Source organism: Patiria miniata, unplaced genomic scaffold, assembly GCF_015706575.1.
Source record: "Patiria miniata isolate m_02_andy unplaced genomic scaffold, ASM1570657v1 HiC_scaffold_28, whole genome shotgun sequence".
Classification (NCBI taxonomy): domain Eukaryota; kingdom Metazoa; phylum Echinodermata; class Asteroidea; order Valvatida; family Asterinidae; genus Patiria; species Patiria miniata.
Window position 1 is genome coordinate 3,896,585 of NW_024037067.1, and position 26,537 is coordinate 3,923,121.

The 26,537-nt window shown below is 39.6% G+C and overlaps 4 protein-coding genes across 7 annotated transcripts in view; 2 read left to right on the forward strand and 2 right to left on the reverse strand.

Moving 5' to 3' along the window:
- Positions 1-7,689, reverse strand: part of LOC119734810 (charged multivesicular body protein 6-A-like) — a 28,005-nt gene extending 20,316 nt beyond the window's left edge. Inside the window, exons 1-5 of one of the 3 annotated variants that reach the window (XM_038208381.1) lie at positions 7,612-7,689; positions 6,032-6,119; positions 5,153-5,262; positions 4,488-4,662; positions 3,649-3,714 (exon numbers count right to left, since the gene is read on the reverse strand). In XM_038208381.1, the coding sequence (XP_038064309.1) occupies positions 3,649-3,714; positions 4,488-4,662; positions 5,153-5,262; positions 6,032-6,091 (411 nt within the window). In that variant the 5' untranslated portion in view covers positions 6,092-6,119; positions 7,612-7,689. Of the gene's footprint in view, positions 1-3,648; positions 3,715-4,487; positions 4,663-5,152; positions 5,263-6,031; positions 6,120-7,553 lie in introns of all 3 variants that reach the window. The other 2 variants (XM_038208379.1, XM_038208380.1) reach the window with 2 other exon arrangements.
- Positions 7,690-7,750: 61 nt separating this feature from the next.
- On the forward strand, positions 7,751-9,402 carry LOC119734811 (FAD-linked sulfhydryl oxidase ALR-like). The gene is made up of 3 exons (XM_038208382.1): positions 7,751-7,926; positions 8,441-8,655; positions 8,863-9,402. Exons 1-3 carry the CDS (start codon positions 7,786-7,788, stop codon positions 9,026-9,028), a joined length of 522 nt encoding a protein of 173 aa, XP_038064310.1. The 5' UTR covers positions 7,751-7,785; the 3' UTR covers positions 9,029-9,402.
- Positions 9,312-19,060, reverse strand: LOC119734807 (mismatch repair endonuclease PMS2-like). Of its 2 annotated transcripts, none has more exons than XM_038208375.1 (24): positions 18,947-19,060; positions 17,899-18,055; positions 17,673-17,759; positions 17,301-17,403; positions 17,044-17,146; positions 16,841-16,921; positions 16,404-16,492; positions 16,075-16,153; positions 15,829-15,926; positions 15,432-15,531; positions 15,089-15,173; positions 14,872-14,951; positions 14,390-14,598; positions 14,209-14,264; positions 13,111-13,793; positions 12,634-12,727; positions 12,359-12,458; positions 12,101-12,194; positions 11,565-11,638; positions 11,196-11,296; positions 10,774-10,880; positions 10,248-10,352; positions 10,118-10,153; positions 9,312-9,800 (listed from the first exon to the last, which is right to left on the reverse strand). In XM_038208375.1, exons 2-24 carry the CDS (start codon positions 18,032-18,034, stop codon positions 9,738-9,740), a joined length of 2,763 nt encoding a protein of 920 aa, XP_038064303.1. In that variant the 5' UTR covers positions 18,035-18,055; positions 18,947-19,060; the 3' UTR covers positions 9,312-9,737. The 2 variants fall into 2 exon arrangements, with proteins under 2 accessions (XP_038064303.1, XP_038064302.1); XM_038208374.1 differs by having other exon boundaries at positions 17,899-18,041; positions 18,947-19,041.
- Positions 19,061-19,217: 157 nt separating this feature from the next.
- On the forward strand, positions 19,218-25,232 carry LOC119734788 (tether containing UBX domain for GLUT4-like). The gene is made up of 11 exons (XM_038208344.1): positions 19,218-19,330; positions 19,842-19,897; positions 20,506-20,721; positions 21,145-21,229; positions 21,446-21,519; positions 21,715-22,177; positions 22,379-22,519; positions 22,921-23,135; positions 23,414-23,883; positions 24,095-24,211; positions 24,600-25,232. Exons 1-11 carry the CDS (start codon positions 19,250-19,252, stop codon positions 24,608-24,610), a joined length of 1,929 nt encoding a protein of 642 aa, XP_038064272.1. The 5' UTR covers positions 19,218-19,249; the 3' UTR covers positions 24,611-25,232.
- Positions 25,233-26,537: the final 1,305 nt, after the last annotated feature.

Here is a 26,537-nt window from a genome sequence, read left to right on the forward strand (position 1 = left end):
TGGTTCTTGAACCATGCGTCTCGCCTGCTTTCGGGATTTTCTGTAAAGAGTGATCCTTGACCTTGGTGTGTGACCTTTGACATCATTATTACTTGAAGGTTCCCATGTTGCATTGATGACTCAAGTTTGGTTCCAACTGGACTTAAACCTTTCAAATGAGATATATTGTACATGTTCAGCCTATTATACAACTTGACCTTATGACCTATGAGCTGGGTACGCGACCATTGATATTATCATATATGAAGGTTGCTATGGTGCATCTATGACCCAAGTTTGGTTCCAATTGGACTTCAACTTTTCAAATGAGACAAATTTACAAAACTTTAAGCAAAATACGACAAACAAGTATACTACATACGGACAGACACAGTGATTGCATAGTCTCTTTCTTGAACAAAGTTCAGGCGAGACAATAAGTCATCACACAATATAGCATTTCTTGTCTAAGATGTTTGGTAGTTATCTTCTTGTTAGAGAGAGGTAAAATAAGCTACCAGCTACTCACAACAAAATACTCCTTGTTTACTATATCATTAATTTTGTATTGTAAAGAATCATGGCAGTATGTTACATCATGACGTCACTTGACGTCACAGGGTCTATGTCTATATTAATTATCATTGGTAAATAAACCAGGTCATATCTGATGTATTATGTTGGAGACTTCCATGGCCTAATAGAGGACGAAGACCTTTCAACTACATTGATGTGATTGGCAGAGACACCCAATGTGAAATTGAAGACCTTCCGTACATAATGAGGGATAAAGACACCTGGCGTGGCGTTGTGAACGAGATCTCGGTTGCGACCGCTAGATGATGATGATGATGATATGACTAAGTTCAATGCCAAAAGAGGCGGGTATAAACAACGTCTACAAAGTCTAAGGCAATTGGGACTGAAAACCCAAGACAACTATGCAGAAACGCCAAGTCAGCTTGTGCATTTGGACAATCCAATGACCGACCTCTGGAAAGAGCTAGTGGACACAACACATATTAGGCCAGAGATTCGACCGTCTCTACACTTGATACATGTACTTGCCGGACCCGATTGTGACGTTTCAATTTCCTGCATCTGCACCTTACCATAGACACAAAGGACTGCCTCAGCTGTTTGTACTTGAACCCATACAAGACTGGATTGATGGCCGAATTCAGCACTGCCAGGAGAACTAACGTCTGCATCACAGCTGCAGATTGGCCATCGGAACTAAATCCAAACACAACGTTAATTATTTTAGCAGGCAGTACTAGAATAAAAAAAGCTGCTGTGACGAGAGCCATCGCTACGGTCACCTTCTTGTGAGCTTCAAGTAGCTCTTTGGCGGACTCTTTTACTCCTAAGTCCTGAATGCTCTTGGCCCCCTGTTTGAGGTTTATCAGAATCTGGACATACATCCAAACCATGGCTCCAGTCGGCCCAGCAAGCAGCAGCATTGACAAAAGGGAAAACGTGAGGTGAAACTCCATACCAGCCTCGACACTGCTACAATTTTGATGCCGGTAATTAATGATGGAATGTATGAAACGAGGCAATTCTACAACCAGTGGAGTCACCCACATTGCCAATAACATGACCACAATCTTTCTCCAACTGAAGTAACTTCTATAGTGCAATGGTCTTACAATCCCAATAAACCGCTCATACGTCACCAATGTGAGGCCAAGTACAGAGTAAGCCAGAAGAACATTACCTAAGTAATGAACAACCCATTTCACATCAAACAAGAAAAGTAACTTGGGAGTACATGTGACTGTCCCGTTGTAAAGAGACCTCTCGTCTTTAGAGTTGTGGGCTGTAAACGGAACCGCGATATTGGCTACTGAAGCCAATGCATCAGCCACGGCCAGATTCAGTATGAACAAGTTTGTGATACTGTGCAGTGCCTCTGTATAACATATGGTCACGCATACAAGAACATTGCCAATAAATCCAAGAGACCCAACCACAGAGAACAGTGCCTGAAATACAGGGAATATGTAATTAAAGTCCAGGCCACCCCTCATTTCCATCTTGATTGACTTTTTATTGCATACCTTGCTAAACTGAAAATTTAGAGCATGAGTTAGCCTCTGCAAAAAAAGACATCAGGTTAAAATAAGCTCTGCAAAAATAGACATCAGGTTATTCAAAAATAAGCTCTAAAGTATAGTGCTCTGTAGAGATCTGGAGAATGACAACTGTACGAACAGGCAAAAGTCAAAACTGAGTAATGGCTTTGTAAAGAGGCTGATGTTTGTGAAGAGGCCGATGTTTGCAACCACTGTTGAGTACATGTGTGTTCTGTTGGCTACAAGGCTTGAACCCTCGCCAAAAACAGATGCAAGCTGTAAACACTGAAAGGCTGAGAAGCTCTTGTGCAAAATTTGAACTCTAAACAGGATTTCCTGAAGTCTCTATCAAGATGAGGCTGAAGCATCCCAGACTTGCGAGTCACCGAGTTGCACACTCAACCAGAGCTCAAAGCGATCCTCCTGATACAAAGGGCTCAGCTTTCCCAGCACACTCAGCATGCATGACAACACGCTGGCACTCTGGATAGCTATAGATGACTTCGGTGTCTGGAGAATGATCCTGCTTGGTGTCTTTGAGTGCTAGTCGACCTGCACACTAGCAGAATGGCTCTGACCACCATAAAAAAAAATCAGGGCTGCAATTCCGCCAACCATCTACTCGATAAAAGTTAGGTGGCATGTAAATGACGCTCCCTGTTTATGCACTTTAAGAGAAGTCTTCTTTTGACTGTTAATCACTCTTGGGATTGTTGTAAAATGAGGCAGTTTTTTTTTTCTGCAACTGGAAAGTGTCCCGATCCAGCTGTAAAAGAGACCACATCTGCCAGGTCATGCAAAGACTGCCAAGCACTCTGAATTGTGGTACTGCCGAAGATGTGCACAAGTAATAAAGTGTGAAGTGCGCACGTAACCAGAGATGTTTTATATGGAACGAAGGGGGGAGGTGTGCCTATATCTAACAATCACTATGTGCGCTCCTAATGATAAATGATGAGCAATGACCAAGGCAGTTTTATAATAAAACCAACCGCAATATTACCCAATATCAGTTTCTCAAGCACAGTTGACAAGACAAACAAATCATAATGATAGCTGACAGATGCAGTTTTTTCATTAGACCTCCTGCAAAACTGCCCACAAGGATCAATATCTCCCGATTTTGAAGGCCTGGTGACTGGTGTTTACACTGACAACAAGTCATCACACAATATTGCATTTCTTGTCTTAGATGTCTGGTAGTTATCTTCTTTTTAGACCGAGGGCTAATTGGCTACCAGCTACTCACCATAAATGCTCCTCGTCTGCTTTACATCATTAATTTTGCTTTGTAAAGAATCATGGCAGTATGTTACAGTCCCGGTTATATCAAAATAAGACCAAACTTTAGTGTAGACTTTGATGAATTTCAAATGAGTCTTAACCCTTAAAAAGGAAGAACGATGTCTTTTTCTCTATGTTATGAAAATGTAACATACTTTCTGTGAAACAGAGATTATTACAACCACAAATGTTTTTTATTTTGATTTTCGTTTGTAGGAAATGTGTAAAAAAATAACATTTTTTTTTTTATAAAAGAAATCTGCACATTAACGGAGAAATCTTGAAATGCAACGAGATTGCCACTTACTCTCTGGTACTCAATACCCTCTTGTGTTTCCTCCATGATTCGCTCCACATCTTCGAATGACATCATCTGTCAAAAGAAAGGAAGAATTCATTGATGCATCTCACTTATTTATTCAGTGCTCTAAGCGAGGCTATGATCATCTTTGTAGGAATCTTTAGATGACACTGTGTGGACTACAGGTTAATTACAGCTTCTCACTTTCATTGAGAATCACAAATCTGGCATCAAAAAAAAAAATCTTTCCTTTTATACAAATATTTCAAAGAGAAAAGAAAAGTTCAAATATCTAACAATCAACAATCAACCTTTTAAAATTAAGCAGCAACAGTTACATGCAAAGGACTCTGCAGGATTAAGAAGGGTAGATTCTTATCGCTTCTCATGAGGCTGAAATACGGGTCCCTTAAAAGTTGCAGAAAGTTTAAGGTTTATTTTGGATGCTTTGTAGCAAAACTACCTTTGGGAGTTTAGGGTTAACTGTATCTAAAGCTAGGCTTCAGCTCCTATGCAAAGTAACAGTGGCTGGGCTCTACCTTCCTAAATCCTACAATATCCTTCAAAATCTACCTCGTGGATTTTAAAGGATATTGAAGGGCTTAGGGTTAGTCTAACTAGCAAAGCAATGGGCTAGGAATCTTCCCAGATCCTCCAAAATCATCCACTGTGCCACATTAGCACATTCTCTGTACATTTAAAGGAGCTTCCAGCTCCATGTAGAATAACAGTGGCTGGGGTCTACCATCCTCAATCCTACAAAATCCTTGAAAATCCTTCCAGAGGATTTTGTAGGATCTAAGATAGCTTGGGTTGATGGAAATATAAGGGATAGGGGTTATTACCTGGTGCATTTTCTTGAGGCATTCGTTGCCCGTCTTGAGTCCCTCTATGACCCTGGCCTCCACCTGCGCAAACTCAATCTCTTGCACCAGCTGCTCTAGGTTACTCAGCTGGTTGTCTGTCTTGCTCAGCACCTGCTCCTGGTACCGCTTCTTCTTCAGTAACACCTTGGCTTTCCTTCAGGAGAACATGAAAACCAAAATTGATAATGAATTTTGGTGGTTTGTCAATAATGGGCTTTCAAGTTTGCTGATGTACTTTTAAAGCAATGTACTGCCTATGAGCTTGCAAGAAAATAAACTAAGTTTGCTTGGGGGGGGGGGGGACTTGAACCCATACTAGTACAGACATCTTATTCTCAACTAGACAGCTCGTAGGGTCTGGCTGACAAGTTTGAATCTCATACTCAAAAATCAATGACAATACAGGACGGAAATTTTATAAAGTCGTACAACCAAATATTTACGACCCTTGATATGAATTTCCATTTTTTGGTATTGTGATGAAAATTTCAAATATTGGGTTGCATCCTTGTTCTACTTTAAGTTATACGTAATTTAGGTTTAATAAAGCTTTCCAAAATACAAGCTTATATAGGTGGGACTCAAACCCACCACCTCCATCTTTAAGACCTTTAATAGGCAGATCTATAAATGTTGTAACCTACTCCTTCTTTCCATCGCGTAGGAGCGTCTTGGCAACCTGTCGCTCCCTCATCAAATTGGCCTCAATCTTCCTCTGGTATTGCTTCAGTTTGTCTCTCTGTTCCTTCAGTTGCTGTAATGAAAGTTAATTGGTGATTTGTAAGTTAATTAGTGATTTGTAGGGCGTCCAATGGGTGAATGCAATCTGCTATAGAATACTCTTAACCCTTACTCCCTTGTCATTTTTGCTGGGATGTAACCTCACTCCTGCAAAATCCTCCAATTGCCTCCATGTAAAAATTGCATAAAGCCTCAATCCTGCAAAATCCTCTGCTATTTCTTGACTGTGGTCCTTAGAGGGCGACCACTGCCTCAATCCTGCAAAATCCTCCAGCAATCACTTTCAATATGTTGAGGCAGAGCCAGTGACATCCTGGAGCAGTGCGGAGGATTTTAAGTATAATACAGGCCTAAATGTATGCACGGCTGAGCATAAACAACACAAGGTCCGGCCTAAGACCTTGACACAGTGCATCCTCTGAAATCAGCCACACACTTTTGCCATATACATGTAACCTCAATCCTGCAAAATCTTCCATTTTGCAAAGAGGATTTGGGAGGATTTGGGAAGGTTAGTGTTCAGGCAGTGTTGTATTTGAGTCCCTCAAATCCTCACATATCCTCACAAGTCCATCACAAGTCATCCAGTCCCAAGTTGAGTCCCAAGCTATTCAAATGAACTGCATGTTGCAAAGGCACTCCTTTGTTGAGGTTCGTCCACTGTAATTTGTGGCTGAATTTGTAAAATGACTTGAGATTTACTTATGATTGGACTTGTGATGGACTGGATTACAATACTGTCTTAAGGTACATGTATACCGGTATATTCTGCATCTTCTTACCAGAACTGCCTTGTCTTGTTCCGTGACTCGGCTCTTCTTCTTCCCAAAGAGATTACCCATGATGCATTACAGAGCACCAATCTGCACTCTGTAAAGATGACGCAATGTATCAATAGTGACTGTTTGTATTGATATTAATACTTTTAATAGGTCAGGTGTCCATTAGGAAAGAATGCAGTATCCAGACGCCACTTCTTTGGTTATGTACAAAGTCTATGGAGAGTCCAGTGCATTTTTGAAGTATTATTTAACAAAATTGGGAATGTTTCTCAGTCCCAGATTTATGTCTTTTCTACATTTTTGCAACAATAACTGACCTTCATTAAGGCAATACATGATGAAAAAAAGTGGCAGGGATGCAACATTCTTTCCATCCATTACATTAGTAAGGTGTTCATATCTCTTCTTAAATTTTCATTCTTCTAATCTTAATAAAAGATAGCCCCACTAGTGTGGCCGTCGGTATGCTGCGCTGAACCTTTGGCCACACACCGTGGTACCGCGCGCTACTGAGGACGAAGTTTTTCATAAAATTCAGGGCAGTTTCTTACATTTTCAGTTTCTTACTTTCTTATGGTTGTATTCTATGATGTCTCCTATCACTTCTGGGATGCTTAGCATGTGCTTAGGTCTAATGATGTTCCATTTTCCGAGATATTCTTCAATCTTTCTGGAGTCCATATGCACTCGTGAAACGTCTGGTGATGGCAGCCATTTTGAATGGGACAAGAGATGACCTCAAGCTGTGACGTCGCGTGTATGCAAATTGCTTGTCGAGCGCGCGAGGGCGCGAGTTGCAAATGCGACGGCTGTTTCCTGTACCATGCATTTATCGTCAGGGGGCCACGTGCACCGATCTCTATTCAGGATCTACGGCACAGGAAACAGCCGTCGCATTTGCAACTCGCGCCCTCGCGCGCTCGACAAGCAATTTGCATAAACGCGACGTCACAGCTTGAGGTCATCTCTTGTCACATTCAAAATGGCTGCCACCACCAGACGTTTCACGAGTGCATTATGGGCTCCAGAAAGATTGAAGAATATCTCGGAAAATGGAACATCATTAGATCTAAGCACATGCTAAGCATCCCAGAAGTGATAGGAGACATCATAGAATACAACCATAAGAAAGTAAGAAACTGAAAATGTAAGAAACTGCCCTGAATTTTATGAAAAACTTCGTCCTCAGTAGCGCGCGGTACCACGGTGTGTGGCCAAAGGTTCAGCGCAGCATACCGACGGCCACACTAGTGGGGCTAAATAAAAGAGGGCACTGTTTCCATTTCGCACACAGCAAAAAAAGAGACAAGATTATTCCTCCACGATTAGGCTTACTTGTAAAAAGTTTGTTAATACTGAAGAGATTGTCGCACCAAAAGACTTGGGTTTTTTTTGGGGGGGGGGGGGTGGAGGAGAGGGGTGGGACCAAAGAACAAGGAAAGTAGTCAACAACTTCAACTGTCAACACGCGATCCTTAAATAATTACAAAATGGGGCACAAAGCACTAACTGAGTGTCATACCTAACGTGTTAAAAAAATCCCAAACGTTATTCCATACAGGCAGGAATTAAAAACTTACAGTGACTTACAGTAATAATGTTATTTCCGATCCGTGGCCGTGTTTTGTGTTGCAAAACACTGGGTCGGCAGTAAATTAGTCGGTGGCTATAACCACACATTAAAGTATATCGTGGAGTCAGGGGTGCGATCATTGAAATTAGCAAAATTTCAACCATAGAGGGCGCAGTTCAATATGGCAGCCTCCAGAGACGAAAATGTGCGTCATAAAACGTCGGGAAAAACAGCTTCTGGAAAACCATGCAGAGCATGTACAGACTTCAGATCATTTGCAAAAGGGCAAGGACTAGCCTTTCCACCTGGAATGCATACAGATGTAGGTATTTCTTTGTGTTTGTGTACGTAAAATGATGATTGAACCGACACGGGTGGGCTAGCCCCCCCGTTCAATGGTGAAGAGCTTACGCAATACCTTCACTGTATTACAAATGTGAACGTTTGTACAGGCACAGCTACGAGCGATTATGACCCTGCATCCGCTCCCACAAGAGTATGAAAAAGTATATCTTGCAACTACATTCTTTGCGTTCTTTATCACTATCAGCCAATCAGCATCCAACTTTCATGGCATCTACTGTCTAGCTGTCATGTTTGCCAGCCAGCTCCAGCTTGTTTTTTTATTTTTGTGGTTGTCGTCGTCTTTTACCCCTTAATTTCCCTCACAAATCTAAGCCCTGCCCTCTTTCCACAAAATTAAACCTGCTGATATTGAAGAAGGTGTCATTACCAAATGTTCAGATATGTTAATTGTTTTGGTGAGTCTTTTAACCATATATAGGAACGGGGTCCCCAAGATAAGGATTACCCATATTCCTCTGACTTATTCACAGAAATCCACGAGTGGTAATAAAGAGCCGCCCGGCGATCCTGAGTGCCCCCTGGATCGGGAAGAGCTTGGCCGGAACACCTGGTCATTTCTGCACACGACGGCCGCATACTACCCGGACCAACCAACAGAGACACAACAGAGCGAGATGGGACAGTTTATCAATCTCTTCTCCAAGTTCTTTCCCTGTGATGTGTGTGCTGAGGATCTCAGAGAGAAGTAAGACAACAATCTGGCTTGAAATCAGGTTTTGACGATTGCAAAATATCCAGAGCCTTTGTAAAAGTATCCGTGTTCCACTATTTGTAAATTCAAGTCTTTTTGTTAGTACTTGGATATTTTCAGCATAATTTTTTGTCCGTACAATTGGATTCCTCCCAAAAAATCTCAACAATGTCCTTTCTGCGTTACCCTTTTCTTACACAGGTTGAAGACCAACCAGCCAGATACCAGCAGTCGACACAATCTCTCCCAGTGGTTCTGCAGGCTGCATAATGACGTCAGTCGCAGAATAGGCAAACCGGAGTTTGACTGCAGCAAAGTGGACGAGCGATGGAGGGACGGATGGAAAGATGGATCATGTGACTGGTGACACAGGATATAGTCAGAGAACAGCCAGCGTGGTGTTGACCTTATTACCTCAGCCAATCATGTCAAGGAATAATGATGTCACCGCATATATCAACCAATGAAATCCTTTAAGCTGTGAAGGTTCTTTCATCATATCCATGCAAGGTCTTCAGCCTATGAAGCAGCTTATCAGGGTACATGTATCTGACCATTTGGCCCTGTAGTTTTAAAATGTATTTATTTCAAGAGTTCCTTTAAAAAAATTATTGAACATCTGATGCAATAATGAGATACTGTGAGAGTTCTAGGTTATGTCAAATTTCTTTTTTATTAAAATAACACAGATGTACAAAAGTATTAAATTTATATTTAAAAAAATGACAAGGTTATACATAATTTGTGTTATTGGTGTCAAAATACTGATTATGTTATTAATATAATGAAACCCATTTATTAAGATTCCTAACTTTTTGCCCAGAATTCAAAAGTATAAGAAGTCATCAACAGATCCACTAGTACACTGGTACAAAGTTACGATTTTATGGCACTGCTAAGTAGACAGTGTTATGATTTCAAAGACCCCACACATTCTAGGAGACAAGAGCAGTAAGCAGAGAAAAAAACATGCTAAGGTGCTAAAATAGTGATGCGGAAATACAAGTCAATGCCTTCAATGTAGAGCTGAGTGATAATATGGAAGGGTTTCTCTCATTCCAACTCGTTCCCATAGTTCAGTCTGGCAACATGTCAAGATTAAACAGGTGTCTCATTGTAGGGCGACCATGTGGACAATTCTATCACAGAAAAATAAAATAGATTTGTTTTGCAATCTTCATGAAAATAACAGTGGGTCAAAAATGTTTGCCATTTGTGGCAGCTATGGACAATTAGTTTATCCTGCTATGGAGAGGAAGGTCGTGGGTTCAAGTCCACCCGAGTCAGTTTATTAATTTTTCTTACAAGCTCTTGGACAACACCGAGTAAACAGTGCTTATAACATTGCATCGGAGGAGAGCAAAATCCATAAAAAAAGAAATGACATGCATTGATTGAAATATGAAAAAAAGACCAAAACGGATGTAATTTATTTAACAACAAACATAAAGCTCACCCATGGTTGATCAATATCTGCCATGTGATTCACCAACTGGAAAGAAACAATGAAAACATCGGTTGTAAGCCTCTCTTTCAACTGAAGCAAGCAAAGCGATAAGGAGCAATAAATGACTGCAGTAACCAACCTTTCTCATCTCTCGTTTGTTGAGTGCCGTTCCGATCATGATGGACTTCCGACAAGACCGCGAGGCAAACATCTGACGTACCCTGCTGGGCCGACACATCACACCCTGTTCACATTGTGAAGGGGGGGGGGGGGAGAAAGAAAAAGACAAGCAAGAGATAAAGTAAACAAACCATCTTAAATAGGTTATATAAAAGTACTGTTTCGACCCATTAATCCAGTGCACACACCAAGTAACATACTTTTTCTGCACTAGATGCTGTCTGAGAGCTTGGGAGAAAAAAAGTCAAAAATAGCTTGGGTGAGACTCGAGCCCAAGACCACCTGATTACTAGCGCAGTGTTTTTAACACTTGACCACAAAGCTTCCTGGTAAGAATCTGCTATAGCAATGGATAGCGTAATCAATGACTTCAAACATAATGTTGTGTCAGTGAAGAGTGAAACCAAAGATGAAGTAACCAGATGGTATGGATTTTGAAGTAACTTGAGAAAGTTTGAGAGACAGGAGAAAGTTCGATAACTCACTGGAGAATCACTGAGCATGAAGATGACTTCATCAATGTCCTCCTTGCCAAAGGTCCAATTCTTGCTCATAGGCAGAGACGTCAATTTGACCCTCTGGGTGGGCATGGCTAAACAGCAAATGAAACACAATGGAATGTGTAAGAACAATGGGAACAACACCGTGTGAATCAACACATCATTGCTAGCAAAAGGGCTTCTTTGTGTCTTTTCTTTGTGAATTATCCTTTTAAGTTGTGTTGAGTTTGAGAGGTACAGTGATAAAACGTAGTCTTCGCAAAACCTACATACAGTTGACCTCATTCTAAGAAAAATAACATTCACACAGTGTACTGCAAACACTTTCCAATTTACTCTTATTTCAGAAGTGACATCAGTTTTTTTTATAGTAAGAGAATTTTTTTTCTAGTCAGAGTAAAATTTACCTTCCATGTCGATACTGAAATCAAATCCGTTCTTCTTGAATATTTCCAGATTGTCTATCAGAATGGACTCACTGACGGCGGTCAGCTCTAAAGGCATGGGCCTGCACAAAGCAAACAACAAAGAATGACAAGCCTAGAATGCACAGAATGGAAACACCTGAATTACTCGTTTTATGAAGGAATCTAGTTTTAAAATAATTTAGACAAGTACCCTTCACTGGTGAAAAATGCAAAAAATCCTAGTAATTAAGGACAAATCCCTGTTTGGCAACTGATCATTGAAAGCCAAACTCCTTGTGAACATTTTTGGGCTCATAAGTAACAATTAAAACAATGTTTGCAATACAAATGCGAAGTTGATGTACTTACTGGATGAGTCTCTGGCCCTGTAGTACTGTGTGCCTCTGCAACATCTCAAAGTTATACTTCTCGTCTGTGGCATGCTGAGTACAAACACAAAATGACAAAATAAATATAACACCTACAATGTGTGCTTAAAAAGTGAATTTGTCTGTCCGCTCAAAACGATGGTGCTAAAACAATCCGGAAACAACTGCTAGGCAACTGTATCTTGTTCCAGTTTTTTGGATTTGATAAAATCTGCTTGAGAGAGATGCAAATTTTAATACCAATTTTCAACCTTTACGGACTTAACTTTACAAGCACTGTATACTCTGTGCTGTGTCCAAGAGCTAATAAAAAACTCACGAGCTTGCTCAGGTGGAACTTGAACTCAAGACCTCCTGCTTACTCAGCAGACATCTTAACAACTACGCCACCACTACCAAGTTGGTGGGGTGGGTCGGGGTGGGGTGCTCAGAAGGTCGTGTGGGTTGGAGGGGAGGTGTGTGGGTGGGGGGGGGGGGTGGGGGGAGGGAAATCACAGTAATACTGACTTAGCTCACCTGGTCAATGATGAACAAGTCCCTATTGTGCTTTGCTATGATGAATCCAAGGTTGAATTGGCCCAGTATCTCCATGCATGAAAACATGTCTTTACTGTGAGAAGAGAAAAAAGCAAATTAGCCATTTTAGGTAATGATGTCGGTATTTAAGAAAAATTCCAAGAATTGTGGTCTTATGTGTTTAAAGGTGGGCAGAGGGGAAACTATCAAAAGTCTGAAATGGATGCTTTAAATAAGATAGAGACATCCACAATTTACCTGACATGTTTCTTGAGTTCCTCTTCTGCCGTGCTGTTGTCTGAAGGAACGATGGTTGCCTTGAAGGTACGAGTCAAAGTTCTTGAGTTGCACCGAGAATCTAGAAATATTGTTATGAGAAGAAAAAGATAAACAAGTTTTCAATCCCCACGTTTTTTATTTAAGGAAACGACTGAAGTGCCAAAATGATTTCAGGATCTCAACTTTCTTGCACTAAAATTAAAGTTCAGTCTGAACTAGTGCTGAACTACGGTTAAAAGTGTCACATACTTTACCTTGTTTGTCTCTCATCCTGTTGGAAAGTACGTCCATTGAGAATGGTACCCTGACTTCTCTCCTTGATGCAGTACCCTGAAAACTGGAGTCATCCTTGAAACAGGTAAAAAAACCAAACAACCTATATCACACTCTAAGCAAGAGAGATCTTTTTTACCTTAACATTTTTTTTCTTGCCACAAATTAGTTATTTATCTATGGGTTTTCAAAACAAATGCTCTTGATTTTTTTGTTGTAAAAATTGCTTCTTTCTTTTAGTCTCCAATTTTTTGAAAGTTTTCCATTTTAAAGAATTTGTAAAGAAAGAGCTTCATGCCTTCGACATTCCCAGCAGACAGCTGAACCATTCACTGTTCTTTGGAAATTCTGATGCAAGTGCTGTGCCCCCTGAATCCCCCCATCCCTGAAAAAATCCCCTCATGATTATGTCTGTCATGGATGAGTGTTCTTTATTATAACACCTACTAAGATCTTACCATGACAAGTACCGTCTGTTGAGTTTTGTTATCTTTCGCTTTCAATGCAGTCATTTCACTGTCCTCTGTTTTGGCGGAAACTGCCACATTTTCTTCATTGGATGTCGGGCCTTCTGTTTCATTTGGAGAATGATTGACTTCGCTGCGACTGCTCAGCATCGTGTCTTGGTTTCTGCTCGAGTCATTCGCTTTGTCTGTCGCGGAGTCATTCGCTTTGTCTGCAGAAGAGGATTCCTCTAAAACACCTTGTAGATTTCTAGTTCTGTCTAGTGTAGGGCAGCCATCTTGTTTAAGGTCACTATTGGGACTTCTTTCCAATTGATCATACGATAACTTTGAACTCAGTTCTTCCGGATCCGGAAGTTTGGAGCATTCTTCAGAGTTTGTCTCAATGTGAGTTCCATGGTCTGGATGTTGTTCCTCATCTATTGTTATATTTGGGTCGACATCTGTGCTGGGATATTCATTCCCTTCTCGACGAGTTGGCATCGCCTCTCCAGAACACACATCTTCATTATTTTCTATTGAATCCTTTTCCATCTGAAATGAGTTATCTTTGCCGGTCTTAATACTCCATTGGGAGTCATTTGTTACATGGTTGTGTGGCATAGAGGAAAGATGGTTGGGAGATTTGGCTGGCTCTGTCTTGGATCTTTTCAACAGGAAAGCATCTAACCTCGGCTCTGAAAAAAAAATTAGGCGAGATGAAAGATGTAAGATTATAGTCTTGATGCGAAATCCACTACAAGTCTGCCACAAGTCAAAATGGGAAATCATTAAGTAACAAGTAACTGGTGAAGAAAATGAACAAAGAATATAGCTTGTGATTTGACTTCAGATTGGATGACTTGTTACTGACTTGTCTTGTGATGACTTGACTATAACTCGAGAACAATACAAAAGACATTTGAATTGAATGGACCTTTACAAGAGAATCAAAGCATTTCATATATTCTTCTGATCCTCGTGAATATTCTGCAAGATGGAATACCTCAAAAACTTGTTAGAAAGGGGAAAACAAAGGGCCCAGTATATTTCACGCCATATATGGAGTGTTGTTACATTTTCTGAGATTAGTGTTCTTCCTTTGGAACTCACGTTTAGATGCTCTAGTCTGTTCTTCATTACTGCTGGATCCTGCATGTGAAAAGGACCTGAAAATGACGGGAAGAAAATGTTTTCAATTCGCAAAATAGGATGACAAGGTTGCACTTTTACTACTAATGTTCCGCAAATAAAGTCGCACAATCAAACATTTCTTGGTGTCGACATGATCTACCTCTTTAATCCAGCTAGTGTCACCTTGAGGCCACCGTAGTCTGGTTTACGCCCTTCACCTGTGGACGCACTGCTTAGAGATGGTCTAGCGAGCGGGCCCGATATTCCTCCAGTCTCAGTCTTTCCACTGTTGGTTCCTGACGATGATTTCATCTGAGAGTTCACATCATAGAGGGACGACCGCGGCTCAAACATCAGCTGCAATGAAGCCTAAACAATCGAATAATAAATAACAGGTTCATGCAGCCATTGTGGTCATGCTCCCTAAGGGCACAGTGGTTATTGCAACAGAGTTGGCAATGACATAAATGGCACCAGCCTAGATTGTAAAACAGGCTACTCAATATAAAAAAATTCTCAATATTTAAAAAAAAAAATTCAACAAACCTTCGGAAACATATCTCTAAAATTTGTTAATCTTTCACAAAAGACATCTCTTTCACGAAAGACAATTGAACTGTCAAAAGTTACTGGCTCTTTTACCTTTAACATAGCTAACAAACTCTTTTCTTCCAGCACAAAGATTTTCCTTTTATCCGGGGTAACATTCACATCCACAGACTCTGAAACAAAAATACAACAGATATCATTTGCACAGTTATTTATTGGAAATTAATTAGAAAATAAAAATGAAATTAACAAATACAAATGAAACACACTGCACTGAAAGTGACAAATATATTGAAAGAAGATACACTACCTTTGGCAAGTGAGATATCCAGAACCACAAACGGATACTGATGTCGGTTGTACATGTGGTAGACCTCATTTACAAGCTTGGAGACCTATAGTGGACAGATATAAATGCAAAGAGTCTTTAATTTAATCCAGGAAGTCTATCCAGTGTGTTGATTGGTCAGTCAAAAGGGCTGTTAAAATATTCACCAGGCCTCTTGTCGATGTAGTATTACTTTTCTGTTTGTTGGTCAGTTCATCTGGCTGCTCAATCAAATGTTCTTTACCTTTCTGAATTTTCACCTATCTGTGGTGAGTTTTCTGTTGGTTGGTCAGACAATTTAGCTATTTGAGCAATGGTTGTTTACCTTTGGGAAGTCACAGGGCCTCTGGTTGATGTAGTAGTACTGTCTGTCCGCACTGCTCCTGCCTTGTCCATGGTCACTCTTGGACACATATCCCGTCAATCTGAACAAACAAATAAACAAACAAACAAATGAACAAATGAATAAATATTGATATTAAAGACAGATAAAAACAACAGTATCATGCTTAATCCTTAAAAATAACATTTTAAGGGGAAACCTCTTAGTTCAACATGTCTCTCCATATTAACTGGAGCACTGAGTGTGATAATTAAGGCTATGTTGAATTTAGAAATATTCGAAAATTCATTGAATTATTGAACATTTCAATGCTACTTTTATTTTTCAAATATTTGCATAAGGATTTACAAGGATTTAGAATAAAAATTAATTTCCTCACTTGAAGAGCTGGTCTTGCAGTTGCTGCTCTGTTATTCCGTACTCCTCACACTGTTCAGAACTTGGAGAGGCTTGGGAAAATTCAAGCAAACTCTGGAGCTGTGAATAAAAGAAATTAAAAACATCAACAGGATTTTTAAAGAGCTTGTCACAATCATGAAATCATATTTATAAAATATCAACCTCTCAATAAAATTACTGCAACAGTCCTACTGTAGTAAAATCATTGGAAATGTTTACTATTTACCTGCTTTTGTCCAAAGACATTGGCTATATTCTCTTTTAGCAAAGTGTTTCCACTAGTCGACAGAACCGGAGAGCGTTTCCTGTAAAAAGAGACAGATTTATATAAAATACACTGAGCTATATTTTATAAACTGAAGCAGTTCCTTCAAAATTGAGTAAGGTAGAGCCCAGCTCTTACTTTTGGAAGGGGCTTGATGCGCCTTGAAATTCAAAGGAAAAAGAATGGGCCATTATTTAATGCAAAGATTAAGGACGTTTTCTAGCCAAAATGCCCAGGGAGTAGAGGTTTAAGGACAACCTTCCATCTAGTTTTTTACTTCAAGGACTCACCCCTGGCCAACTTGGTTGGTGCAAGTCAGTTTGACACCTGAGCTTATGATCCCGTAGGCCTGTAGCAACTGCGCCATCTTGGTAAATTCCTTCACAAGAAAACGGGTGTGACAAATTAAAAGTAATTAAACTATGTTACATGGAAATATCACTACAGTAGGTAAGTTGTCATAAATTTCCTTGGTAACAGTTGAGTTGGTGTAATTCTATGTCCCTGGCTTCACATGAGGAGAAGTACTGCAAACCAGGACCATTAATGTCACAGTCTTTTATCAATTTGCTATTCTTGATGGTCATTTGTTTACCTGGCCATCCTTGACCCAGATGCAGTTACTTCTTGAAAACACAGTGTACTCCTAACGGACATGCAGGGTACGCAAAAGAGGTATATTCCTGGTATGAAGTCAGTAAAGGATGGCAGTAAAGGATGGACTAACCTTTTTCAAATTCCTTAGGAATTCCTTGTGCCTCACAGGCAGGGTAGAAAACAAATTCTGCAGTGTGACTGTAGTCCCATGCTGGAAAAGATGCAAAAAAAAAAAAAAAAAAAAAGACGACAAGTGTATTTCATTGTTTCCTGACAATACAAGCGATCCACTATACAGAATAGCTGACTTTTGATAAAAATTGAACTACCTACCTGTCTTGGACAGGGTGTCTGTTTCACCAGCTTGCCGTTATGGTCATACTCCAACCTGCTTCCAACACTCACTGATTCATGACAAGTAACTATCGTCATGTCACTACAAGGGAATCAAACAAATAGTATTCAGTTATTTCACTCTGTGAGGTCTACATTAAAGTTCATAACACCCCAACATAATGGAACATAATCTACTGCCCTTTCAACACATTTAACTTCCCGTTTTGGAAAGTATTAAAGTAAATGGATTCTACCTCAGAGCACACAATGAGCTGAGGGCTTCACCGCGGAATCCAAATGTGTCCACGCTGCTGAGATCTGAGAAGTCCTTGAGTTTAGAGGTGTGGTGCTTCAAAGCTAAAAACAACGAAGACAAAAAATCAGTTAATGCAATAACCATGATTACCTTCCTCAAACGTAGAAAACATTTCTAAACACCGGTGCAATGGGAATGGCACTGAGTATATCTGTAGATTTACAACTTATCAAATGTGCAATTTCCCATTATTACCTAAGGAAAATGACAGAAGAGAACGACTATTAAAAGCTCCAATGTTCTCTGCTTATACTAATGGTTGATGCGTTTAATGCTGAAGGTTTAGATACACAAAGGGGCTGTTTCTTACTCAGTCCCTGGAAATTGTTCTCCTCTACTCCTGATCCATTGTCTGTGACCTCCAAGATTTCAGAGCCATACTCCTTCAGACGAATATCTACAAGACAAAAGAAATTGAAAAAAAAGGAAAACTGAAAATTCATACCCAATTATTACTGTATAAGCATTTTATTGTATAGGCCTACATATAGCAATCATAAATCTGAACATATTTCAGGAAAGTCAAAAATCGTCACCTATGTTTGTGGCCCCAGCATCCAGTGCATTCTCCACCAGTTCCTTGACAGCGGTTGCTAGATTGAGAACTACTTGACCCGAGCAGATCCGATGCACTGACTGCTTGTCAATGGCTTTCACACTGCCAGCCATCATCTTGATCCTGCGTCAATATCACTGCAAGTAAATTCTTCAGTATTAATTTTGGTGGTGTTGCAACACCACCAAAATTAATACTGAAGAATTTACTTGCACCAAAACAAAAACTGGTAGAAACGAAAATTGGTAGTCCTTTGGAGCAGAAAAAAGTTTTAGAACTGAAGTGATCTTGGTGATTAACAAGTTTTACCAAACAAACGAGTTGGCAAAGCCACACTGCACTGCTAATTGATACTGATGATACTTGATAAATGATAGAAACAAAAGTAGGTAAACACGTAGCCCCATAAATGTGGCCTATTTACTGGACTGCCTCCGTAAACATAGGCCACACATCCACATGTACAAAAATCGTGTCGACGGAGCCAAATTTTGATTTTCACATTTAGGCTTAGTTTGTAGGGTTTTTTTGCTTTAGAAGCATACTCACCCTCTTTACACGCTAATCAGAAAGTGCTGCCTTTTTCAGATGTCTAATTTTTGTGAAATTTCATGTTGAAATTTTGATACGCAAACGTGTAAAAATGAATCTGGAAATTTCACGAAAAATATACATCTGAAAAAGGCAGCACTTTCTGATTAGCCTATAAAGAGGGTGAGTATGCTTCTAAAGCAAAAAAAACCTACAAACTAAGCCTAAATGTGAAAATCAAAATTTGGCTCCGTCGACACGATTTTTGTACATGTGGATGTGTGGCCTATGTTTACGGAGGCAGTCCAGTAAATAGGCCACATTTATGGGGCTAGTAAACACGATGTCATTGTCACTGTCAGTTTTTTTAATCTTGTCGAAATTCGAATTTCGTCGTCAGACATATTGTGTTTGACATTCCTTTTATATACATGTTATATCCACAAGACAGGTAGCTCTCTTCTGGATTTAGTCAAATGATTTTTCCTACAACTTACATGAGTTACAAGAAGGATTCATGAAGCTTCCCACTCATACTCATGCACCTTAGCAGGGTAGCACTAGCAGTCGACGACAAGTTTCCCGGGAATCCTCGTTCAACATTTACAATAAACTACGATAATTGTATTTAGAAGAATCTGGATACAATTGCACAAAGTATTAACGTTTAGCAGTATTTAAATTTTAATTTTTTTTCTATTAACAATTACAGGAAATAATTGAAATATGATAATAAAAGCGTCATCTTAAGTAAAAAACAATATGATGTAATGTGGGAGCGAGCCTGAAAAAAATCCAAGATGGCAGCCACCGTGAACGTTTTACTTCCAAATGGCCGTCGACAAAATGTGAAAGTAACTGCGAATACACGCATTTTGCAGGTACATTACTTTAATAAAAGTAAAAAGAAATTGTTTGTCGAATATGTCATTGGTTTTGTTTATTTCGATTTTCCCCAGGATGTTTGGTAGAGTGTAGTTTCTTTCATGCGTAGTCATCTTGCATATTACTGGTGCATTGTGCATGGGGGGGGGGGGGGGGGCGTGGCTTACCGTGGAGACACTTGTAATGCTTGATGGTTGACTTCAAAAAATTGAATCATTTTTGGGGGTACTGATTTTTAAAAAAAAAATTTTAACATATGAAAAGCAGTACCGGGGATACAGGATAATTTTGATAGGCTTTCTTTAGTATAGTTTCAATAAAGGCTGCATTGTATTTTTAATTTTCACATTCAAAATCCTACAAAATCTTAATTAAAGAGTGAAAACAGAAAAAACAAATGCTGTACAAATACAATCTCTGAATATTTGACACAAGCTGACAAGTGTCAATTTTCAGTATTAAATCTGAAATTGTTAATTGTTCATGCATGTGGTATTTTTCTTCAAGGTCATTGAAAATGTGTGCGGCAAGATTGGATTGAATCCTGATGAGTATAATCTGAAGTAAGTACTTAAATGCTAATTGAGAAAATCACAAAATTACGGAATCATATCGCCTCATACAAAAAAGGCCTTTTCAGTTCTGCAGGTTATTGATTACTGTGTATGAGAGTTCCAAAATGTAGGTATTGAAAACATGCAACACAAGAAAATAGACTCGCATGTGAAACAACCAGTCCATCACCCCTTTTAGTACTGCATCAGTCAACTGTGTCAAAAGAAACATCTGGTACGTGGTCTCTATTTCTACACCACTGAATGGTCAATCTTTTCAAATAGTTGGACATGTACCAGTCTAATCTTTAGGCTTTAAATTGAAATTATTTGGCTTCATTCTCATGTGCAAAATGTTGAAGAAAAGTCTCCTATAAAAATTGAATGGAGACTTCAAATTTAGCTGGTGAAATACAGAGGACCTTGTCTTTGCCTCATGAAAATTTTGGATAAATTTGTCGCCTAAAGATTGAGTAAAGTTGGCCTGATTTTGTTTTGCATGTTTTCTGCACTCAAGGTCTCAGCCTGCTCAAGGACATCAATTAATTGTTTTTAACCTTGTGGATTTGCTAAACTCATGAGAGTGTATTAAAGTGCAATTTGTATTGATTTGGTAGGCACATTCGTAGTATCCTGGACCCGCAGCTGTCGATCCGCTATGCTAACCTGCCCAACAACTGCAAACTGGAGCTAGTCAAGGCAGACCGGCCACGGACAGAGTCGGCTGTGTTCATCGCTTTGCAGGTAGAGTCCGGGGAGAGACTGCAGGGGGAGTTTGCTCCGCCCACCAGCCTGTGGGATATCCTAATACACTGGGAGACCAAAAACGAAAGGTGAGATGAGCTGGCCGACTCTGCAACCTGAATCAGTTCTGATTTTGATTTGGAAGTAACCCTGATTTGAGGATTTGTCTCTTTATAATAGCCAATTATATTTCCCAATGAGTTGACTCCAGGCAGTGCTTGTAGTTCTAAAGACTTGCTGACCTGAACTGAAATTCTGAGATTGGGCAAGTTTTGGAGAAAAAAGATGATTCTATACACGTAGAATGCTTTAAGTAAGATTGCATCTTATCACATAGTGAGATGATTGATCTGCTTTGTCTGACACTTAAGAATGAATTTGACATAGTAAAAAAATCATGTATGTTTACTAAGAGATTGTTGCTAAATGACTGACTGAGCTGGAAGTTTTGTAAACTGCATCCATTTTGACTTGTGTCCCGTGAACTTTTCTTTCCTTTTGTGATTGTGTAGTATGACTGGCAAGTTGGCTGCATCTTCCCAAGCAGATGACACAGGGAAAGCCATCCATCCTGTGTGTATCTACTTGAGGCAAGAGGTATAAACTTAAATTTTCATCAAATTTATTTGAAAACAAAAAAGGTTGCTAATGAGTGGTAATGTCCTTCAAGAGTGATATCCTTCTTCACCAGTGTCAGTTGTACTTGCAAAGTTTTCTTGGAGGATCCTCGGATAATCTTTTATGATTATCATCAGAATATTAAGGGAGTCTTTCTTTTACACTGAGTTTTCAATTTTGTTTTTCATATAACAGATCGTAGGAGAAGCCTGGCTCAGAGCAACTACATTGAAATCCTTAGGATTGACAGGTGGAAAAGCAATCATCAGGTAAAATCATAAAGCCAAATGCTTTGTCTTTTCGGGGACGTGGAAGGTCAGAATTACTTCAAATCGAAATGGGGGATAGTGTTTGTGATATGATTCATAACATTTTTTTTTTATTTAAAGTTACGTGACAAATTGTATTCCATTAATGGTCTTTTGTGGCATCTTTCATTAAATGTGCATAACCACTCTTCCCAGGCTAAATCACAGAGCAGTCGATCTCCCAGCTCCACCCTCCACCCAATCGGCAAAGACTACCCCTGCAATTAAAATCCAGCAGTCCAGTCAAGCATCGACTTGTGCTCCACAAGGGCTGCCAACTTCAGTATCTAGGGGTGGTGATGACACAGATACCGGAACGAGTCAAACAAGTTCGCAAGAAAGCAGAGACACGAGATTAACTTTAGAAGTGTCAAAAACTAAAGGTGCCCAGAACAAAAACAACAGTGAACCGCAAGATTTCCAACCAGAGTCATTGAGTTCGGATCGTCCAGAGCCAATGGACGTTGAAGAAACCACAAATGCAAGCCAACCTACTCCTGTTGGCAGTAGAAGTCATGAAGGGGAAAGAGAGAAACGTCCACAACAAACGCAACCAAAACAGAAGGGTGTAATTCAACAGCAGAGTCCCAGCTTAGAACTCACCCCAGAAATGGAGCAGGTAAAATAACACTATAACAGTGATTACTCTGCCCACAAACAATGAGAGAAAAATTCACAACCTAAACCTTTATGTGAGTATTTTTTAAAAATATTTTTGACAGGGGACTAATTTGTAGAAATGGTGACTGGAAACAAGATGTTGGTTTACACTTGATTTGAACAAGAATAGTACATGCATGTTGTGTTTTTCTGAATGCAGCGAGCCAATATGATGGGGGCAGCCCTAGCCGAAGCCATTCTAAAGCATCGCACTGAGCAGCAGCTAGCCCAGCTGAAGCAGTCTTGGTCTGCTCAGCCACAGCCACAGCCACAGTACCGGCCACAATTTGCAGATTTCAAGGTAGGAATGCAATCCAGAATCCAGTTTGTCATTGTATTCTTTCATTATCTGGTGATTTTTACAATATATCTAAAGTGTTCTCAACTTTCGTTTTGGGATAGACTTTAAATTATTACTGTTTTATTATTATTCTTGTTTATTAGAAACAAAATATATTGATCACAAACAGCATAAATGCTGCCAATTGCAATATTTACAAAAAAGCTAAAAGTTCATACATGCAATAAAAAAAGATGATTTTGTGTCATCTAAAGAGTTCCTTTGCCTGCTATGTACATTTATTGCCAAGTAGAGTCTTACAGATTTTCATATTTGTACGCCATATCGGCATTCTTGTATTGCAATTATCAATACTTCAATGGATTTAATACATTCCTACACCTAACATTTTTTATCTTTAGTTTCCACAGCAACCAAGTAGCCAATCACAGCCCTCGTTAAGCCCCCAGCAGCAGTCCAGCAAGCCCCCAGAGCCTTGTGAGAGGCATCCTCTCGTCTTCAGCCTGGATCAGGTTACCGGTGATCCATCGGATACCAGTCAGGACTTGCCTGACAAGTTCTTTGAAGTCACTGTGGACGATGTCAGAAGAATGATGGCAGATCAGCAGTTACATATGTGAGTAAAATGAGTAGCTTTTAATATTTTACTTACCTTTCTGTTTGCAACCTTTTTGTTTTAGAAATAATCACAAGCCTCCTCGTGTGCGACTCGAACCCGCGACCTCCTACTTACCACTCAACCTCTGAACACGTTGGGTCAGCCCATTCAAGCAATCTTATGACTTCTTTTTCTTAAAAATCTTCTTATGATTTCTCTGAGCCTAAAATGTTATGTCGATAGTGGGTTAAAACCAACGATAAAGATGCATCTCTTTTGCGTTTTTATTTATCTAGGAGTGGCAGCGAGGATCAGCATCTGCAGACCAAGGCAATGCGGGAAGCAAAGGCTCTCAAGAAGGCTCAGCAATACTCCCAGGCGGCCGTCCGCGTCCACTTCTCGGACCGCTATGTCCTCCAAGGATTCTTCAGGCCTCTAGAGACCATCAAAGCTCTCAGAGACTTTATTCGAGGTCATCTACAAGACCCTGGAATTAACTTTTACCTGTACACCACCCCACCGCGTTGCATTCTCAAAGATGACTCCTTGTCTCTTTTCAAGGCTAACCTCTTTCCGGCCGCTGTGGTCCATTTTGGCTCCGAGGCAGCTTACGATCACTACCTACGGACGGATCTCTTGAGTGAGGTGACATCTTTCACCAAAGCAAAAGAGGAAGCTGCATCAGTTGTTAGGAGCACCTCAAAGGACGGGGCTCGGGGAACAAGTGGCTCAAGCAGCAGTCGGATCGGACAGCTCGGCTTATCAAGTGAGTACTAAAACTATTTAATTGCTATTTTCAGTCCCTGCTAGAAACGATGAGTTTTCCTCCAAGCTTGTAACCGAACACCTCTTCATTATCTTTGTCTCCAGTTTCTTCAGGCTTCCTAACAATACTAAAAATCCTTGTTTATCACTGCTTCATCTTAATGTAATCTCATTGTCTCATCCATGATGTTTTGGTGTTTTTTTTTCAATAGGTGGAGCCTCAACATCCAAAGCCTCTGCCCAAGGGAAGAAAGACGGGTCCAGTAAAAGACAGGCCACTGGCGAGGCGGCCGCCAACTCAGAGAAGATACCCAAGTGGTTCAAAATGGGTAAGTCAAACACATACTCCTTTCCAAACCACAGGCTGCTTGATATGTTATTTCTTGTCAAGGTTAGCTTTTTATATAACCATGGTTCCCAAATCCTGCATGCTCCGGCTTGTTGCATCAACTTGGGATAAAGCTTACCCTACATTTACGTGATATTGCTTTTCGCTTGATAACCATCGACTGGGCAAGGTCCTGGGACAAGATGTGATATGGTGCACCGAGTAGTCCAACACATTCTAATCTGAATCAGTTTCTCGATATAAATGTATAACTTCGGCTGTTGGGTTTTGTGGTAAGCCCGATGAAAGCCCTTACGATTACAGCCCATATTCATTAGGGTTGTCTCCACAAAGTGAAACCACTTCTTCCTGTTTTTTTTTCTTTACAGGAAAAAGGTGAAAGAATCATCATTAGGAATCAGTACAAGTTATGAGAATCTATTGACATTACATGTATTTGATCAAAAGCTATTTAAAAAAATAATCCTTGAGTTATTTCATTTTGTCCATTATTTAAGACACTCGTTCTGAAACATTTGTCTAACAACTGTCTACATATTGATAACACTTGTATATCCAAAAAGTTAAAATTACATTTCTCTTTTGAAAGCATTTTTAAAATGTTGTAAAATGTTCTGCAAAGTCCTGTAATGTGTCCATGACTAGCAATTTCATAGGGAGACAAGTTGTATTTTGAGACTTTGCAGTTCTTGTTTAATTGATATTCAAAAGATCATGTGGCCTCCTTTATAATTTTTGATATGCAATTGTGTTCTTCACATTAATATTAAGCTCAAAGTTTCATTATCAAACTTCTTAACAAGATTTTTTTTAGTTTGCAGAATCAATGGTTTGTTTAATGCCGGTTTAAACTAAATCGCTCTCAAAGCTAAATGCAGACATTAAGATAGACATCTTTGCTCATAGAAAGCTATCAAAACGTGTGCTCCTTAATAATAATTTATTTCAATTAAAGAAACATCTAAGTGGTTCCTTAATTAAACAAATTTAACGTAATTGCAGTGCCTTGTGTCTTTGTTTGTTATAAAAAAGTAGAAAGCGTCAATGAACCAAATTACAATTTTATATGACATTTGCCAAACAATTAAAACCTCACAAACTTTAACAAGTTTAAAATACTGTTTTATGAAAAGAGTGAGCAAAATGGCCCTTTCCAATAATTAAGAAGTTGGGCGAACAATCTAGAAAATATGAATTTTGTGTGCGTAGTGTATCAGCACTTTGAACTTGGCTTCGTGCCTAGCTCAGTCAATGAGAGTTTGCGATAAGGCAAATTAACTTACTGTTTGTATTGTTTGTTTGATTGTGATATTGCGACACGAAAGGGTATTGTTTCCTCCTGGAATCAAAGCCTTATCCTTGAACTTTTGGGCAAAGAATGAACCTGTTTACCTAGGCAGTCGCCAAAAGTTTGTCGCTCCCAAAAGTTTGTTCACTTGTTTTTGCTGGTCTGCAATCAACAGAATGATTACCTCAATGAGATCAACCCCCAAAGTTTACTCGGTCGACACTGAGAGGGCAAATTTTGTACCAGTATCCTGAATGACGTGGGTCTGAATTGAACTCGGGTCACAAGTGCATTCGGTTTCCATCGCCTGTTTCGCATAGATTGATTTTTGACCGGGCCTGATTCATAAGTCCCTGCCCTGTTCTCAACATTGGCCTTAACTTTCAGATCCTTCTTGAAATATTTTCGTGAATTCTACAGATTTTAGGAAGCTACAGCCCAGTCACGATTGCTTGACTTTGTAATTGATGCCCTATGAAAGTAAAAGTACATGACATTGTATTTTCGCAAAAGGGAATTTGTTTGCTACTTAAGAACGTAAATTTTCTAATTTTCCAAATTCTATAATTTTGCAGAATCCCAAGGCACATATCGTGTATTCCCAATACATCTAGACCCAAATATAGTGAAAGTGGCCACGATGTACTATCCATAATTGCCAAAAAAAACCTAAAACCTAGAGGTGTCTTTTGAAGTATTTTTTTTGGGGGGGGGCCTTTGGTTAAAAAGAACAACAGATATCAGTTTGGAAAAACTTCTTTTTCAAAGATACTCTTACTCTTATTATCAAGGGGAAAATGTAGTAAAGGGGGAAAGGGAGCATGAAGCCATGAATTTCAAAGGTTAAGTGTTCTGTGCGATAGTCATTTTATGAATCCGGGGTTACTTTCTGACCCGACCGACATTGCAATTCTTGTCTCTCTGAAAAAATTATGAATGGCTTCACGAGTACACGTACCGCTTTCAACCAATCAGCAGTGCGCAACCGATAAAGGAAGACCATGAATAGGAAATTCAT